Raw genomic sequence first — 18,579 nt, 5'->3', positions numbered from 1 at the left:
ACAGAAATTGTCACTGTGTAATACAAATGTAATGCACTCAGCTGTGGATGAACATCAGAAATGTTCCATATAAGCACACAAAGGAAGACAAACATGATTAACTGATTGAACCTCGAGCAACTTCTGTTTATCGAAACCCTAACACGACACCGGCTAATAACTCACTGTCTCCTCTTGAAGAAGCCAGACTTGCGCTCGTCTACCTCATCGATGGGTGAGGAGGAGGAGAGTAGGGAGTTGTCAGAGGGATTGAAGGAGGGAGAGCTGCTGTCGCCCTGCTCCATTGACAGAGAGCTGGGACGATCCTCCAGTGACTGAGGAAAGAGGAGGACAGAGGCAAGGAGAGGAGGAACAAGGAGAGTGAAGAAAGAAAGAGCTGTCACTGAGCTGGTCTGTGTGTGATGGTATGTGTCCATACTGTAAGTAAGTCAATAGGCATGTTTGTGATATTGGTTTTAAGTTTAATGCCCATTTGAAGGAACAGTGGACAGCTGGCAGAGTGAGTCACAGCCCTGGCAGATGACGAGTCGGCCATAATGCCATTCTCTGTCAACAACACCAGAAAAGCTTGTACATCAATCTATTAGAATTGTTCTGTGTACAAATGTCCCACGTTTGCATGTACTTGTGAGTTTTTGTTCATGATTTCTATTCTTTCCTCACCATCTTGCTCTTCACGAGCTCTTCGATGGCACTGACCAGTTCAGCAGCACTAGGTGTCTCTGAACTGTTGGGACGAGCGGACAGACGGGATGCAGACTGACACAGAGACAGGAAACGGAAGAAAGAAAGAAAGAAGTTAACGATTGAGTTGTAAACAGGACACATGTCAAACTTGGCAGAGCTGCATGCGTGCAGCAGTGGTACATTCTTGATGGCTACTACTGTGTATAAGATCAGGCTCACACTCATTGACTTTGGACCCCGATATTCCACATGTCCAAATAAGGACTTGGTGGGTGTGATCTCCCTAATAAAAGGGTCAACTGGGAGCCAAGCTGAAGCCAATCACAGACTGGCCTCGGAGAAACAGGGTTAAGAGTTATTAGGTGGTATTAGGTCTAGGGCAAACTCTGCTCTTCAAGCACAAGCACTGTGATTGGTCAGATAACAGCAAACATTGTTGCGTAATACTCCATTGAAGATACACTTTGCCTCAGCAACAGAGCCCAGGCTGAGGCTAAGTGGCAGGCAAAGTGTTAAAAGGAACCCCTATTCACAACCAGACTGAATGGGATTTCACAATTTAGTCCGACAAACAACGGACCACTGCTGCAACCCGTGAATGGAGCATTCGCTTCACTTCAACAACAGTAGAACAATCACACTCCATGGGAGTGACATTTGGTGAAAGAAAAAAAGAAAAAAAGTCAAGACATAACGTTCAAATGACGAAGGATCCAAAGCTCCTGAAGGGATTTTACATGGAGGGATAGGGAAACTGGGAAAGAAGAGAAGTAAAACAGAAACCAACGTAATGCTGAAGGGTCGAGCATGCGACCAAAGAAATAAGAGAAAAAAGAAACGTCATTGATCCCAACGTGAACATTTAGTTGTCTTTTTGTCATCTTTGTGTGGACCTCTGTTTGTAACCAAACAAAAATTAAGATTAAGGTGATTGAAATATTTTGGAAATAAGCAATTGGACAAAAATAAAAATAAAATATTCATTCATGTATGTATAATATATATATTAGATTTTTACATTTAGAAGTTCAAACGAACGGTTCACTCGGCATCTTTTTGTAAAGAGCAACTCCTGCACTTACCTATGTCATCTTATCTTTACATGTGCAACCCTTGCCCCAGGTAATGCACATAACATATTCGTATGCCAACATATTGCTGGTGAAGCAAAATCCTGTTTACTGTATTTAAAATGACCCATTTTAAATCCAGTAAACAACACACAAATCTACTTTGTTAACGTAAAACCAAACCACTTGGGGCCTTGTTGGTATTGTGCATTGTGTTTTCTGCACACCCTCGTCTGTGACCGTGTGTCGTAATGAATGCGTATTTTAATGTACTTTATGTGTCACCAACCTTGTCGTCCTGAGAGTCGGGCTGCAGCAGGCTGTGTATCTGGATGGCCATCGGCGGAGGTAGAGGGACAGCGTCCGCCCCCTCCTCTCCTTCCTCCTCACCACAGCTCTGCATGCCCGATGAAGAAGACTTGGAAAGGGTACCACTGCTCAGCCCCTCATTGCGCATACGCTGGAGAAAGAGAGGAGGGGAACAATGGTTGGTCAGAACCAAAACTGTGTCTTTGGATGTCATGAAAGGGCTCGTCCACCACTGCCGCTCCTCTGCTCTTACTTCCTCCAGAGTCTCGTCTTGTGGCGTGGCGGCGCTGTCGTCAGAGTCCTTCTGCGAACCGACCACCGACATGTCCATGTTCTTCCTTGTGCTGTCGCGGTTCTTCTTGTGCTTGTGGGCGAGCTTCTTGACGTGGCCATCGGCTTTGCCGGAGCTCAGCCGCCGCACAGGGCTGGTCAGCCACTTCCTTAAGGTGTTTCCAGGACGTTTAGGCCCAGGCGAGCTGTGAGGACCGAGCGTTTGGCTGGAGCCTGGTTGCAGGGTGTCGTTACTGGATACAGATAGGGTGTCTAAGGGTGAAAGGTAGAAAATAAAGAGAACGCTGATTAAGATATGTATCACAATTGGAGTCTTTGATATCGCCAACAAATCAACACTAGACAACACGTTGTTGTGCGACATGTTGTGTAAAAACCCGTAAACCACACTATAGTCACCATGTTGTATATGCATATGTGAGTTTGCATATAGTGAGAGAACACTGAGGAAACATACGTGAGGAGACACTGAGGAAAAACACGTACAAATGGTACAACATGTGTGTGCTTTTGTTTGATTGTACAGGATTTGTATGTGTTATGTGTAGTGAGCAGGCTGTTCTCCTCTTCACAGCAATGCCGGTACCTTTGGGAATCGGTAGGAGGAAAGCTCTTCTTCGACTAGTGATAAGAGTGATGGAAAAAACACTAGAGGATATTGAGAGGGATGCTTGAGGTTTTGTCTGAAGGATTCAAAGATACATTTACCCGTCTGCTCCTTCCCTCCTGTTTTTTAGCCTAACCCCCATTCTCCTCCATTACCTTGACAGTCCCTCAACAAGCTGTTTGACCAATGAGTCTTGGGCTGATACTGTTGAGGTTGGATTTCTTTGCGCGCCATCACACGACGCAATACGGACCCCAACTCTTACAACACAGAGCATGCACCGCCTGTGAGACCTCACAGCGCAACAAATGATTACAGCATTATTTGGGAGTATCCCTTACTCTGCTGTCGATACAACAGAGGAAAGAAAAATAACCCTTCGTCAATCCCCCACCCATGGATGAGGAGAGCGCCTAGAACTTTCTATCAAAAACTGGGACTGGGACACATTCCTGGCATCGAGAGTTAAAGCCTCCTACACTGATGTTTTCTATCACTTTAAATGCAAAGCTATAGCTGTAGTTAAACTGCATCAGAAATATTTCTCAGGACAGGAAGATCTCAGGAGATGATGTTCTCATCGGGCAGATTAGCGCATGGCTGATGAGAGGGAATGGATGTAAAGTGCATTTCCAACGACGATTATATCCTCTTATTGCATCACATTTAGTTGTTGAGCTCCAATGAAAAATATAGGAATAAATATAACATATAAATGTATTAAAACTAGATAAAGGAATACATTATCTATATTTCACAGCTGATTAAAGAGTAATATGTTGGAGAGATTTAGGCTTCAGCCTAGTGGTTAAAGTCATGCATCTGCTAAAGGTTAAACCATGTGAGCTGAATGGCTCCTATGAATGGTAGGTGTGGAAACTCTGCCTTCCCTCATTGGATGCTTTTACACAGCCTGAATGAATGCATCTGCTTCCGCATTTGCATATGAACGGATGTGTCATTCATTCAGCCTCTGGGAGAGTTCTTTTTACAGCCCTCTGCTGATACGAAGCATGTGTTCTCCCATCTCATGCAAGGGAAGAAGAAAGCACAGTTACTCGAATAACAAGTCTTTCTCACATCGCTGAGACTCTAAATCCAGTTTATCTGAGGCTCCTCTCACCATCTGGCTTTGCCAATGCCTCGGTCATCAGAAGATATCTGCAGCAAACAGTTACAATCTTTTACTGATTCTGTTTTTTTTGTTAGTTATGAGTGAGCGAACAATAAGGTGAATTAGTCGAGATACGTATCTTTTAATCCTGTTTTTATCCTGACTTTCAGTTTTTAACCAGACATAAAATCAGATACTTTTCCATCTTCCAGGGAAGAAGAAGCTTGAACTACTCTGGAGCTTCATGTTTTTTCTGCCTTCATCTTCCCTGCAGTACCAAATGTGAACCACAGTCACACCTCTTTGTTACGATACTGCCCTGGAATGTGTTAATCATAGGTACAATCATGGGGCCTCTTTTGTATTGTAAAAATACTTAACTTTGCTATTGCTGCTTTCCAACGACTATCAAAACATTCCTTTCTGAGTTCTGTATATTGTAACTTCACTGGATGACACCAGCTTAAGAGGCCTTTGAATTAGTAGGGTTTTAATGTCCTGAATATTTTGGGCATGCACAATGTGTATAAACTGCAAGTGGACACTTAAGCATCACAAAACTGTTTTTGTTCTAATGTAAACCAGGCCCCATTTCTGCCATTTGTGTTATAACTGGCAGACAACACTGGCAACCTACACTTACTTGCATACTTGTTTCAAATATATATTTTTTTATTGTTTTAAACTATGTACTGGCTATGTGGCACTCTGAGGTCCTTGGATGAAGAGTGCCTTATACATGGAATCCATTATTATTATTATCATTATCATTATTATTATTATTATTACATAAGAACATCTAAGTGAAAACTTGGTGCTTTTAAAAGGAACGAACTAGGGGGGCAGAGACAGGAGTCAGGACCCATGTAGAGAAAACTGACCGTGCCTCCTGGAGACACTCGGAATACACGACCAGACATGTATCTGTGCCGTTAGCAAGTACTTCTTAGCTATTACATGAAAGGCTCCGAGGCCAGTTAAGAAGACACATATTTATACTGTAGATTCCCACCAACGTGGGATTCTGGTGAGAAAAAATTACTTGTGGTGCCTTTGGCTTCAACCTGTTGTCCTTCATGTGCCATACAGTGTTCAAACTCTGACGGTTAGATATGACCTCTGATGAGACTGGAGAGGTTGTGCAAACAAAAGTGTCAATGGGTGAAACATGAAGTCAGCGACCCTGACACATTCCTCCTCAATAGAAAATAACCCCAGTGACAAGCACGCACACACACACACACACACACACACACACACACACACACACACACACACACACACACACACACACACACACGGTATGACCTTTGCTCTTTGCCCTGCAGGGGGACACCTCAACAACAGCTGGTCAGCATTGCATTCATGGGAAAACAGAATGAGGGACACATTTTCTTTGCAGGTGTGACACTCAGAGTTTGTCTGCCCCATTTGTTTCTAATGTCAAGAGTTACATTAACAGAATTACGCCATGATTCAAAAAGTAAATCTGAGTGTATTAAGAAGACATGATACTTAAATACTCTTCAATCATGCTAATACAAAAAGACATAATGAAAATACCAAGATAACATCTGGACACAACATTCCAACCTACGACACTTAAATACATACAAATACAATTATATATTGCTGATAGGCTGGCACTACATAGAAAAAAGGAATTGCCGTTCATTTCCCCAAAGTTGCAAGAGACAAAACTTGATGTAGCACAAACATATTAAGATCATTAATATCACTAGCTTCTGTAAGCATCGAGAGTAGCTCAACAACATTTTTCTCAACAATAATATCTAGTTGTCGTAAGATATTTGTTCATCTTTGTTGTTTTGCCCAGACTGTATGTGTTTACATAAAGTAAATGCATTTGCATGTGCATACATACATGCAATATACTGTATTCTTGAAATGCGTGTAGTCATTCACTTTTTAAAACATATATTAACTGCCAACATCTTCAGCTCGAACATACAACAGTCAAAAAACATTTGTATTCAACCTCCTTAGAACACCATCCTCTCAGTAGAACTCTGTGGGCTGATATTTCAGATGTTTGCTCATCTTCAGCAAGCTAACGACCCGCTAACATAAGTCGGTCACTACTCATTCGTGCTACTGCAAAGAGCATGCTAGATTTACGACTTAATGTGTGTGCGTGCATGTGTCTAAGAATAGGAAGGGAGGGGAGGGCCGCTTGTACAACTGGAATGATCCCGAAGGTCTGTCCAGCTCTGGGATTCCAGAGGTGTCACCAGGGGAGCATCATTCGTGTGGTCTTACCTTTCCCCAGGAGAAGTGACACACACACACACACACACACACCAGTTGGTGTGGTTGGAGACAAGCTTTTAGGGGTGGACGTGCATGTGGTAAAAAGTTTGGTTGGCTGATCTCTAAAAATGTGGACAATGCTGTACAGGGCTTGCCACCAACAGCCATAGTTAGGGAGGGCGTGGAGTTGGGATACATATTCTGGCAAAACTCGACAAGGCTTTATCACACTATCAGACGGACGACTGTGAGAAAATTAAACAGAAGGAGGGTTGAGAATGTGAGAAGCTCCTGATCTTCCTGTTAAATTCTATTCTACTTCCTTCTCATTATTGCTGTTTCTCCCCGCGCTTTACAATAACACCCTCTGTCCATCTGTGCAGCACCCGTCTGACCTGGCACCCAGACATTAGATATAATCTTGTCATGTGATTTCCATAGCTTTAATATCTCATCACATAAGGGTGCATTGAACAAATTACTTTCACAGCCATCATGCCACAACATAAGCCACACTTGATTAGTAAATGCCCTCTGCAATAAACCCATCTGACAATAGCTGTCCTAAAAGCTTAAAAAAGCAAGCCCAAACTTTAAATAAACAGCCAAAGAAAAAACAATAAAGCCAAACTGGTGACTGAGCAAATTGTAACTTTAGTATTTTTTCCTGTCACACCCTTCCTGTCTTTTTCAACTGTATGGTATTTAAACCGCAGAATTGCAAAAAAACACAACAAGCCAAGAAGAATCAAAACCTACCCTTCTAGACACAGAAGAGCGAGAAAATGACTTGTGCTCTGGATATTATGCCGTTACTAATGTGGTACACATGTAGTTGAGACCGAGGCACCTACCGAGGTCCAGCAGCCAGAACTTGCAGTTGTCAGAGGGTCCCCCCCCCTGTGCTGAATCCCTGGAGCAGAATGGGTTTAGAGACACCAGGGACTCTATTCCACGGGCCATGTCAGTCAAATATCAAGCCTCCAGATTCTGAATTGACATTTCCCCTCACAGCATCTTCAAAGTGATGATAACCATTCCTATGCAGAACCTAGATAACTCGTAGTTAGGATTCAAATAAAAAACTAAAGTAACGACGTAGCTGAAATCCCAGAGAGAGAGTCCAGAGTGACGAAGAAGAAAAAGTAAAATGCAGCATTAGAGAGTTGGATGTTTTCTCTCTCTTTCTATCTCCTTCCCTCCCTCTCTTGTGAGTGGGCTGCTGTGAGGATATTGGGCAAGCCTCCACTGAGCCTCTCTGTTCCAAGGGGATGTCTGTAAACATGCAGCACATCTACCGTATTACCCTTTGTAGAAGCACCCACTCACTTTGTGTGGGCGGGTGCATATTTTACAGGCATTAAGTTGTGCAGTATGCTTGGAACAAATATACACTCGGTTATGAAATCCAAGAGAAGAGAACAGCAACATGTCAAGTGTTTCGTATTCAGTGGCTGGTTATAAATTTCAGATCGTTTTACTGAAAATCCAAATCTTCAATTAGGTGTTTTCAAGAAGTTTTTTGGAGTGTCTCAACTACTATATACATATATATATTCAACAATTAATTATGTTTTCCTACATCTTCACCTCATTTGACACACTGTGCAGCCTAGACCCACAAAGATCTCCCTGTTTAACGGCAAGTGTGTGTTTGTGTGAGTGTGTGTCGCTGGACTCTAAACACACTATCTTGTAAGAACACACACACACACACACACACACACACCTACACACACACTCTTTCATACACTTCTCTGCTCCTAACAGAGTCCTTTAAATAATAATGCCACCATTACCTTGTTTGCAATTTTGTATTTATTTCATTATAACAGGCAGCGAGAGTCAACCGTCATGCTCCGGTGAACATGGGGATTCCAGTCATCAAACTGAAAATGTGATTAGAGTGCAAATTAAAGTGCTCGGGACCCGATTGAACAGGAATGTGTAGCAGGTTTCAGCAGCCAACTGAACAACACGGGACTCGATTGAACATTTAGAAAACACTGAGCACGTAAAGTGTTAACTATACTGTTATTTCACACATCCTATAATCAGAGCAGACAACCAGCTGCCAGCTATACGCTCTGCAGGCTAAGCCTTCTGCGTGTGAACCAGTTGGTTCTTCCCTGTTCTGTTACTCCACATGTCCATTATTCCTGTGTGTGAGACACACAGCAGGAAAAGTGAACACTAATCCTCTGGACCGTCACCCTTCCACAACTTTGGACAAAGTGGCCCACGCGGTTGATTGGAAAATACAAAAAAAGCTGACAAAGTAGCAAGGACGCTTTTTGTCATCCTCTTCTTTCTGGTCCTCAGCAACAGACATTCTTAAGCACAATAACCCCAGTTGAGAGACGCTCCCTTTACCACCACGACTGCCCACACAGACACAAACAGTGAGCGCTGGTTCGGCACAAAAAACAAAGAAAGAGGCTGACAAACCGTCATTGAAACAGTGGAGCTGCTGTCAAACGGCTAAAACAAGTAGTTGGGAAATCTTGTATTGTGAGTTTCTGTAAGTACAATCAAGGCATCCAGTCATTCTGAACGCAGATCCCAACCTATCTCAGACCGACTTCAGAGAGACTTCCAGCTAAACATTAGTATTCTATATTACCACAGCAGCAGCTCCCACCCGTCCATCCAGAATAACGAGGGAAGGAAACCAACAGAACACATAATAACAGCAGCTCACAACAATAAAGCAGCTAAAGAGTCAACACTCAGGTCTGTGTGAAGAAACCATTACAAGCAGAACAACAACACCCAGCAGCCATCTGAGCCCCAACTGGGCCTTTGTCAGAGAACATGAGACACACACATGTTGAGTTGACTTGATGATGGGATAGAGTTACAACATCATCACGATCAAGCCGCAACTGCAAAGCATCATTTCTATGAAGAATAAATTAGTATATTCTATGACCCTTTATCAATATTCAATATTACTTACATGTTATCATGTTTTTCATTTTGTGCTCCAAATTGTATCCTATTCTATTCACTAGTCTGACGTCTCCAAATATATACAATATGATCACGTATGTGTGTATCGATGTATGCAGAAAGATAACACAGTCTATAACAATAATCTGCTATGATGGTCATTATAAGAATATTAGGAATCTGACAGGACACCATTACGCAATATTTGTGTTATTGTGTAACCACAGCTGGTGTGATGTAGTACACACACACACACACACGCACACACACACACACACACACACACACACACACACAAAAGAACTGTCGGGACCACGTTTTGGTCTTCTCTTAATAAAGCAAATTCAGATTCTGCTCCTTCACTCGGCTGTTTAACAGTTTCTATTTGGTAATATGAATAAAATGGAGATGCTAGGAATCAGATCAGCAGATGTTACAGGGAAAATTATTTTCTGATCATTAAAAGAGAGCTGTGCTGGGCTTTCCACAGTTGCATAGCAACACTTCGAAATAAATGTTTGTGCTTTTCTCATGCCTGTTTGCTGAGAAGTTAAAGGTTCTGCAGGGAACCAATGTTATGTTTGCAAAATACATGGAGTCTGAGGAAGAGCCTGGAGAATTTAATCATGCTGCATATTTCTTTGATTCGGCACCCATTTTATCGTACTCTGGGCGCTCGCTTTCCTTTATGTTTCAAGTGTCCATATATGTATGGATGTGACAAGCAGCTGTTGGGTGAAATACAAATATTACGCAACGCATCCAATTAGCTTTTTCCTAATGTGCTGATGTGTCCAGGTGTTCCTCAATTCTCCCTGTCAGTGTGTGCGCATGAAAACATTGTCGTCCTACCTTTGTGGTTGAAGAGGCCCTCCATCTCCATGGAAGACCTGGAGTGAGCAATGCAGAGCATGGCGCAGGGCACGATGCCCTCCTGGGCTGGACAGCGGTCTGTGGTCCTCACCAGGCACCAGTCCGGCTTATCGTGGAGTCGCTCCAGAACCTCCACAGTCTGGCCTCGCCGCACCGTCAGCTCTCCACCGCTGCCACCGTGGCTGGCCATGAAGTCGTGGATCACCACCGTCAACTCACAGCCACCGGAGAGCTGAAATGGAAGATTCGTTTTAGTTCTGCACGTTTGTACAAAGCCTAAATGGACTTTCCACATCACTTTCTATGAGCATGAAGTACATCCAATATGTCTCAAAACAAAATACTGTGAATGTAAATGCAGTGAGCGTGAGTGTAGTGATGCACTGTGATTAGATTGTTGTTAAATCGACTATAAGGTGAAATTAAAAATGGAAAATACAAAAAATGTCAAGCTACTGTTCATACATATCTCCTCCAGATGGCAATTCTGACCAGCACACTTCAGATATATACAAAGATGACATTTTCTATTTATTTCCTTTACATTTTGATAATATTGCCACACATATTTTAAAAGGTATAAGGAGATGCCACTATGCATGGCCTTTCAGCAGTGGTGGAATGTAACTAAGTACTGAGTAGCTTCTTCTTATGCCATTTTATATATCTTCTGTTGGTACTTTTTATTTCACGGTCTGAATACTTCGTCCACCACAGTCATTCAGTAAAATTACTTCTGACATCCCAAAATGGGATAAATGGGCTCTTTGGACCAACAGCCTCTTTTCATAACAGCGCAGGTAAATGGACTGCAAAGTGAAAGTCTACATGCACTGATGATCGGTGACTCATTCTAGCACAACGGAACAAAGCGTCACTCTGACGCCCTAACTCTGAACATCTTTTTAAGTGTCTGTGAAAAGAAGAAAAAAAGGCGCTATTAGATAGAGGTGGAACACGGTGTAATTAGTCCCTTTGCTCACTGGCTGTTGTCGACGGTATTTTTGTTCACCATGTAAAAAAGCAGCTGCATGTTGCTATGAAGATCTCTGATTGACATAAAGACCATAAATGTCCGATGTGTTTCTTGACCTCTTTGTTGTACAGCAATTCAATGTCATGTTTTTAGGTTCTTAAATCTACCCTTAGCATTTTCAGTTCATGTTTTCTATGTTTCATAAGTAACATATGTTTGTATAAAATGTTTAGCTAGAAAGGTTTACCTTATTTAAATCATCTTGTGATTGTTTATATCAAATATGACTTAATGGCAGGTGAAAACTTTTCATACACTATTAGTCCTACAGTTAATAATCGTTGTAATAAAAAAATTATCCAATATTCCATTTTTTCAAAGGTCGACTGCTAAATATGTCATCCTTATTTCGAGTGTGGAAATTAATGTAGTGCTACAACTTCCTTATAGTCCTCCTAAATGAAATCGACTGCATTGATCATTTCAAAGATATTCACAGCGTAAATGTCACAGGAGTGAATATTAGCAAAAGCACTATATTTGCAACCTACCCGTTGGTAGTGTGGTAAAGCCAGAGAGCTGAGGAGTTGAGAAACGGGATGTGAGATAATTTCCTCCAGCCTTTCCATTGTTTTTCCACTCTCTCATTACGAACAAACCCCAAAAACAAAACAAAAAACCTCTCCGGCGTCTGATATCTACAGCGGTCCGCTAAATGTGCTTCAATGAGGAGTTGCTCACTGGGTAAGCATAAGCTGTCTGGAAAACAGGGCAAGGGATTCAAGGTTTTATGTAATATTTCCCCAGATAATCACAATCCTGATGCATTATAACATCCCGAGGCCAGAAGGAAAAGTTGCTGCAATCCACTGTAATGGTCAACAGCGCTCTTACAATCAGCTTTCATGACTCCTTGCTGTATGGCTCCTCTCCACAGCGGTTAATCCATCCTCATCTTTAAGTGTTGCTACAATTTAGCTCACTGATGTCCGTCGATCAACAAAAATGAGAAGAAAAAACACTGAATATTGCGTGGATATTTCTGTTTGATGATCGATCGCTGTGAGGACTTAAAGCGGACGAGCATCCTCCGCGAAGAGAGCGGGGGAGGCTGAAGCTGCTGGCATACAAGTCAGTCATTCAAGCATTGACACACACAGGGACATCGACACACACACGCCCACACGCATGCACACACACACCACTGTCACTGCCTCTTGAAAGAGAGTCCTCACAGAGAGTGATCGAGAGAAGCATTCAAAAGGTGACACTGAGATGCTAAATGTATACTTGCAATGTGTAATTGTGTGCTTTTGAATGTTAATGATTGAGCGTATCCCCTTAACTCAGTGGTTCTCAAACTGTTTCTGTCGCGCCCCACTTCGGAGGAAGTGGGCTGTTCGTCCCCCCACCGCCCCAACAAAATTGTAACTAAATGGTCCACACTGAATTTTTATTGATATAACAACTTTGTGTGACTCCTTCATCTGTGCTTTCCAAATAATAGAATAAAGAAAATTGCAATCACTTTTAATTAAATCAGATTACTCCATCAGACAACATTTTTTTAAATAAATGTGTGCAAAAAATAACTAATATTTGATAAATAGCTTATTGTGGCTGCAGCCTGTGAAAAAACTAAACAAGTTCAAATATTTGGCAATAAAGAGTTTTACACTAGATATAGTTTTAAAACAATAACATGCAAACAAAATTAGTGCAGATATGTGTGAGCCATCAAGTTGTATCAGTATTAGTTTAAATTCACTTAGATTATCAAAGGAATCAATATTCCCTTGATCAGGTCTCCTGTGACATCTCAGCTTCAGTGAAACCTGATCTGGTCTGCAGCTGAGGAAGCTGCTGCTCTCTGCCTTGAAGATGAACATTTAATTCATTCAGCTTTCCAAATATGTCACTGAGATAGGCCAATTTCACCAGAAATTATTCATCAGCAAACTTAATAATTATAATTCAATTAATAAATTTGACTCCAAAAAGTATATTACAAATAGAATAAATGATAAACTGAGTCCACCTCCTCTTTGCAGAATAATGTGCATTGATAATATGTGTAGAATTTTGATTGTATTGTACTGTCCTGTATGACACATTACATTTCAGGATGTTTAGTGTCTCTAAGATCAAAGACGCGACAAGTCGACAACACGTTTCCTCGTGAGAGCCACCGAGCTTCATGTGAAACAGCCGAAGGCTCCCGTCTCCTCACAGAGTGAAACCAGTGGTGCTTTCAGGGACTTTGTTTTCATGAAATTGACCACGCTGATAGCATCGGTCAAAATCTTGTGTCGTTCATGGCACATCTAGCGCTTCTCTGTGTATGACTGTGTGTCCACTTCACTTTGGAGAGACACTCTTGACCAGGGCCTGCAAGCCTCTCCTTTTCCCTGCCATGGTCTGTGCACCATCTGTGACATCGCAATAGCACATACTCAAGCGTAACCGTGACTATAATATGTAATAACGTGTAATATTTACACGTACTTTTGTAATATGTGAAGTTCTCCGCACTGCCTCCCGCGCACCACCTGCAATACCTCGGCGCCCCACTTGATGGTCGAGCCCCACAGTTTGAGAACCACTGCCTGAACTGAACAATGACTATGTAATTAGTTTTGACACTTGTGGTTAAACAGTAGCAATAGGGAACACAAACACAGACAGAGCTCTGCTTTACAATTTGGTTTTATACTTCATGAAACAACCACAGAGCGGAGCAGATACAGTGAACGCTCGAGAGGTAATTCACTTCCTGATTGAGCATGAGGCCGAGCTGGAGGCAGGCCAATTCATGTGAGAAAATAATGTCCACAGCCACAGTTTATAATTAGTATGACATAAAAGTATGGAAATGTTGTCCATGTAACCTGGTGTGTGTGTGTATGTTGGCTTTACAGTTGCTCATACTGAGCGTAGGAGGACATGCCTTCTGTGGTGCTATTACCAGATACAACCACAACTAACTGTCCACACACACACACACACACACACACACAGCTTTAAAGCCCTGTCAGATGGACTGTTTCTTCCTCCACACACAATCAAACACTTTCACAGGAAGCAACTTGAGAAGAGTTGTCTGCATCTAACCAGGCTGCAGCGTCCGATGTGTGATGGCATGACGAGGACCCGATAGTGAGTGACAGATTAGCTACAAACTGACTGAAGTCACTGAGTTGTGTGGCATGTGCAGGGAAATATGAAATGAAAAAAATAAAAAAAGTGCTTCCTACTACATTTTGAGAGTGAGGAATGCCTGTAGACTTTGTGTGTGTGTGTGTGTGTGTGTGTGTGTGTGTGTGTGTGTGTGTGGTCAAACCTTATCACTGTCCAGTGTGTTCTGGGATGTACGTGAGGCGATGGAGATGGTATCCGGTTGGCTGCTGGCGTCTGCTTGGCTGTCCAGCTCCTCTCCGTCCCTGCTGGTAGACAATATCATTACAGTCATTTAATCATTTCTATTATATTAATATATAATTACATTTTTAGACATTTTATTTAATATTTATAGCTTACCGTCTGCCTTTATGTTTCGCTGTGCTGGCCTTTGGGATGTGGATGGGCTCCTTTAGAGCTCCACGCAGGTGGACAGTCCGCTCCTGGATGACCTCCCGAATGTGTTTGATCCAGTCCTGCTTGTTCTCAATACTTGAAGCCTGAGATACGAGACATGATTGGGTCACAAAGGTTAGATGTACAGGTTCTAGTCAGGACAGGTCTTTTCATCAGTTTGTTTTCACACAGAAAGAACAACAAATCAACAAAAAATAAAAGCTGTTGCCCTTCTCACTTTAGGTTTAATTTCAGAATTACAAAGTTCTGACGCATTGTGCAATTGTGTTTTTATTCCACTCTTTTTAGGCTCTCTTTCACCTTCACTTGGCAACCAGCAGCACAAAGGCTGCAGCGGCCCCGCGTTACACAAAGCACAGATTAAGAGCATCATCTGAAGTTGCGTAATAAAACTGATAGCTGCACAGAAACATAGTCATGCATTATAACACATACACTGGGATCCGCACGTTGTTCCATTTCTCTCTGTCGGCCTCAAAAACCATAACATCGACAATCTGCACACGGACCCTGCATAAAACATTGCTTCTGACTCACTGCGTGAGAACTACCAAGTTGCTTGTGAGTTATGACCCATCCACTGCTATGCTAATGCTTCTGTGTGACGAGTGAATAAAGTAACACTCCACCCACCTACAGGGAGTGAACTTTCTTGGCTGAACAGAGGATTTAGTGAGGGTGGAGTGACTCTTCTTCTTTATGCATGAATAACTTGGCCTTTTCTGCAGAACGTGAATCTAAACTAAACTAAAGCCCCTTGTGAAACAAACATTGTTAGGTTCTCAGTTCTAACTTGTTTAATTCTATTGGATTGTAAAATAAGAAAAGGATAAAAGCTTTTCATTGAAATTTATTTAATTAAAATATTAACGCAGTGAACAAACATTGACACTTTATCTTCAAAATCCACTTCGTGAAATACCTTGAGGACGATCTTGTTGTCGGAAGTTGGGGTTCTGCCCACCCACAGGGCAAACTTACAAGCATCCCCCTCCACGTGTTCGGTCACTCCGAGCTCTGATGTCTAAGGGGACGAATAAAATGAGATTACATGATAGAGAAACCAAGATATAATAATGCAAAAACAATGTGTAACCAACTATAAATACAATATGTGGCATCGAGGTCTTTCAGCTTACCCACCTCCCAAAAAACAGGAATCAATCCTGAACCAATCTTAAATTCACAATTTTGGGCTAGATTTGAGTCTTGGGTTGGATCACGATTGAATTTATATATTTATACGTTTGAGCAACTAAACCTGATATGTCCCAAGGAAGCGTGTAATAACATGAGCGACACAATATGTAATCACTACACTGAAATGTAAAATAATAATTACTGGTGTGTGTAATTATGTGAAGGTAAGTTTCACAGTACATCTTAATTGATTTTCTCCATAATCCTAATTAGTAGGAAAAAGCAGAACAAATATAGTCGTATCAAACAGTACATGACTCACAAAGAGCTTGCTCTTGAACAGGTACTTGCTGCGCCCGTTGGAATCTTTGACTTCTTTGCTGAAGACCAGAGACATCTCAAAGAGGAACAGGTGTCGGTCGCGACCCTTCCGGATCAGAGTCTTGGGATCCCAAACCTGGAAGGACTCCTGAAGTATCAACTCTCCCTGAGAGTCGATGTTCCCATCGAACCCTGAGGTGGTGGAAAGAGAGGAAGAAACGGGTCTTTGCATTGCAGGCAGTTGAATGAAGTTACTGCAGAGGCGTGTGTGTGTATGTGTGTATGTATGTGTGTATACCTACCATCCAACATAGAGAGGTGCATGGCATCATTGGCTCTCTTGGGGACACTCAGCATGACTTCAAGACCATCCTTTATCTCACCTTTACCCTCCTCACAGCATGTCAACAACTCCTACAAACAGCCAGACACATCGTCACATTTCAAGTGTAGAACACATCCATGATATTTTATATTAGGTTCCTACTGTATGCCTGTTGTCACTTTATACTTTAGATACACTGTATATACTTTAAATTATATTTAATTCTTTTACATTTTCATTTTCTTTATTATTTAAATTCTTAAATGTAATATGCCGTGCTATTTTATTTTATTGTATTGAAAAAAATTGTTATTGCAGCTGCTTCAATAAACTTCCTCCTGGGGATGAATGAAGTACAATGTAATGTAATCTAATGTTTTTGTTGTGTTTGCTCCACCTTGAGAAGTAGCTGGTATTTAGTGATTCTCTGGACTGGTTTGATGAGGTAAGAGGAGATGGAGTTGGCCAGGCGATGTCTCTGCTGGATTTCCTGCAAATCAAACAGGGGAGACAGACACATGTCTTCCTTGAGCTAGGATCTTTATAATTCGAAAAGGAATAATACACTCAAACTCTAATATCAGTTTTTATTGTACACCAAGCAACAATGGTAGTCGCTTACGTCAAAGTAGGGTCCAGCATGTTCCAGGATGAGCTGAGTGGAGTCGGGCTTGTTCTTACAGTAGTTCACATACATCTGGAACTTATCAGCCTAGGCAGGAGAAAGAACACCAGCACTTTACTTACGACTTAACAAGAGCCTTACAAAGGAGCCGCTCCAAAATGAAAAAGTGTAGTACGCCGTTGTGCTAGTGTACTGTATATGTTTTGTTATATAAACCTAATATGGACCTAGTCACATACAAAACAAATTAACACAGTGATGGTACAATTTAGCAATATTGTGTGATAAAGATAGAATAACCGAATAAATAATGAAGACAAACTGAAACATGAAAGTCACAACTAAAAGCGCTCTCACCCAAGTCACAAAACAATGGCCGACATCCTCTGGAAGCTGCTCGTACTTCTCCAACTCCTTCAGGAAGATACTGGAGAGAGACAGAACGATTTAACGGCAGAACAACTTCTGTATATTCACTACTTTTGAAAAAAGATTTTCCCTTGGGATGTGTAATCTTAAAACAAATGAACAGACGCCGATGATCAGATCACAGCTTTACTGACTTGTGATGAAACTCGTAGAGGTCCTGCATGTTGCCAAAGATAATGTGTTCCTTGTTGACAATACCAGGAGGAATCTCCTCCACACCGCTGGTCATCTCCCACAGGTACGTCTGCACAAACAAACACAGAGGAGCGGAATCAAACAAATACCTAGAAATCTCACCGTAAAAAAATCTTTTGATGTGAGAGCATCTAATCGTCGCATTTTATTTAGAAATGAATAATTTCCGTATTTTGGGAAAAACCAGCTGAAACATCTAAAGCAAAGCAAGGCAAACATTTGTATACAAAGGACATTTCATTTCTACTGGAAGCACAATGTGCTGCACAACACATGAGCAACGACAAACAGCTTATTGATACATAGATATAAGAAAACAGTTAACAATTTAAACCATTAAGAAGTAGGAATATACATTTAAATAAAATAAGATTAGTAACTAAACAGTGATAATTAATTAAATATGTGAATTTAAAATCAGAAAAAATTAAAAAAGCTAAAAATTCCAATAATAGTTCCAGTTGACCAATTAAAAAAAAGTGAAACTAACTGTAAAAGTCCAATGCAACCAATTTGAAAGGATGTATTAATGCAATATAAGCCACTAACCTAACGACAACAACATTTAAAAAAAACTGTCAACAGTCCATCTACTTACATCCGTACACTCCCGCAGGTCTCTAACGTAGGCTTTCTCCGTCTGAATCAGCTCAGCCATGATAAATCTGAAAGGACATTGGGAGGGAGGCACTGATGAACACGTTCAGGTGCTGAACTGTAGTTGACCAAATAGAAACTAAAAAACCTGTGGGGAAGATATGCATTTACAAAAAAACAACAACAAAAAAGCATTAAAACAT

General features: G+C 41.5%; 1 protein-coding gene across 4 annotated transcripts in view; it reads right to left on the bottom strand.

The window, feature by feature from the left end:
• triob (trio Rho guanine nucleotide exchange factor b) overlaps positions 1-18,579 on the bottom strand; it is a 104,619-nt gene that overhangs the window by 10,429 nt on the left and 75,611 nt on the right. For 3 of the 4 annotated variants that reach the window (XM_056443779.1, XM_056443782.1, XM_056443781.1), the window contains exons 27-41: positions 18,378-18,444; positions 17,719-17,828; positions 17,513-17,582; positions 17,153-17,242; positions 16,928-17,020; positions 16,508-16,619; positions 16,207-16,397; positions 15,667-15,768; positions 14,688-14,827; positions 14,491-14,593; positions 10,154-10,406; positions 2,320-2,609; positions 2,047-2,217; positions 664-759; positions 166-314 (exon numbers count right to left, since the gene is read on the bottom strand). In XM_056443779.1, coding sequence (XP_056299754.1) covers positions 166-314; positions 664-759; positions 2,047-2,217; positions 2,320-2,609; positions 10,154-10,406; positions 14,491-14,593; positions 14,688-14,827; positions 15,667-15,768; positions 16,207-16,397; positions 16,508-16,619; positions 16,928-17,020; positions 17,153-17,242; positions 17,513-17,582; positions 17,719-17,828; positions 18,378-18,444 — 2,037 coding nt within the window. The remainder of the gene's footprint in view (positions 1-165; positions 315-663; positions 760-2,046; positions 2,218-2,319; positions 2,610-10,153; positions 10,407-14,490; positions 14,594-14,687; positions 14,828-15,666; positions 15,769-16,206; positions 16,398-16,507; positions 16,620-16,927; positions 17,021-17,152; positions 17,243-17,512; positions 17,583-17,718; positions 17,829-18,377; positions 18,445-18,579) is intronic. The other variant, XM_056443780.1, reaches the window with a different exon arrangement.

This window comes from Pseudoliparis swirei, chromosome 22 (genome assembly GCF_029220125.1).
Source record: "Pseudoliparis swirei isolate HS2019 ecotype Mariana Trench chromosome 22, NWPU_hadal_v1, whole genome shotgun sequence".
Taxonomy (NCBI): Eukaryota; Metazoa; Chordata; class Actinopteri; order Perciformes; family Liparidae; genus Pseudoliparis; species Pseudoliparis swirei.
The sequence above is the reverse complement of the archived record's forward strand: the minus strand, read 5'-3'. Positions and strand labels throughout refer to the sequence as shown.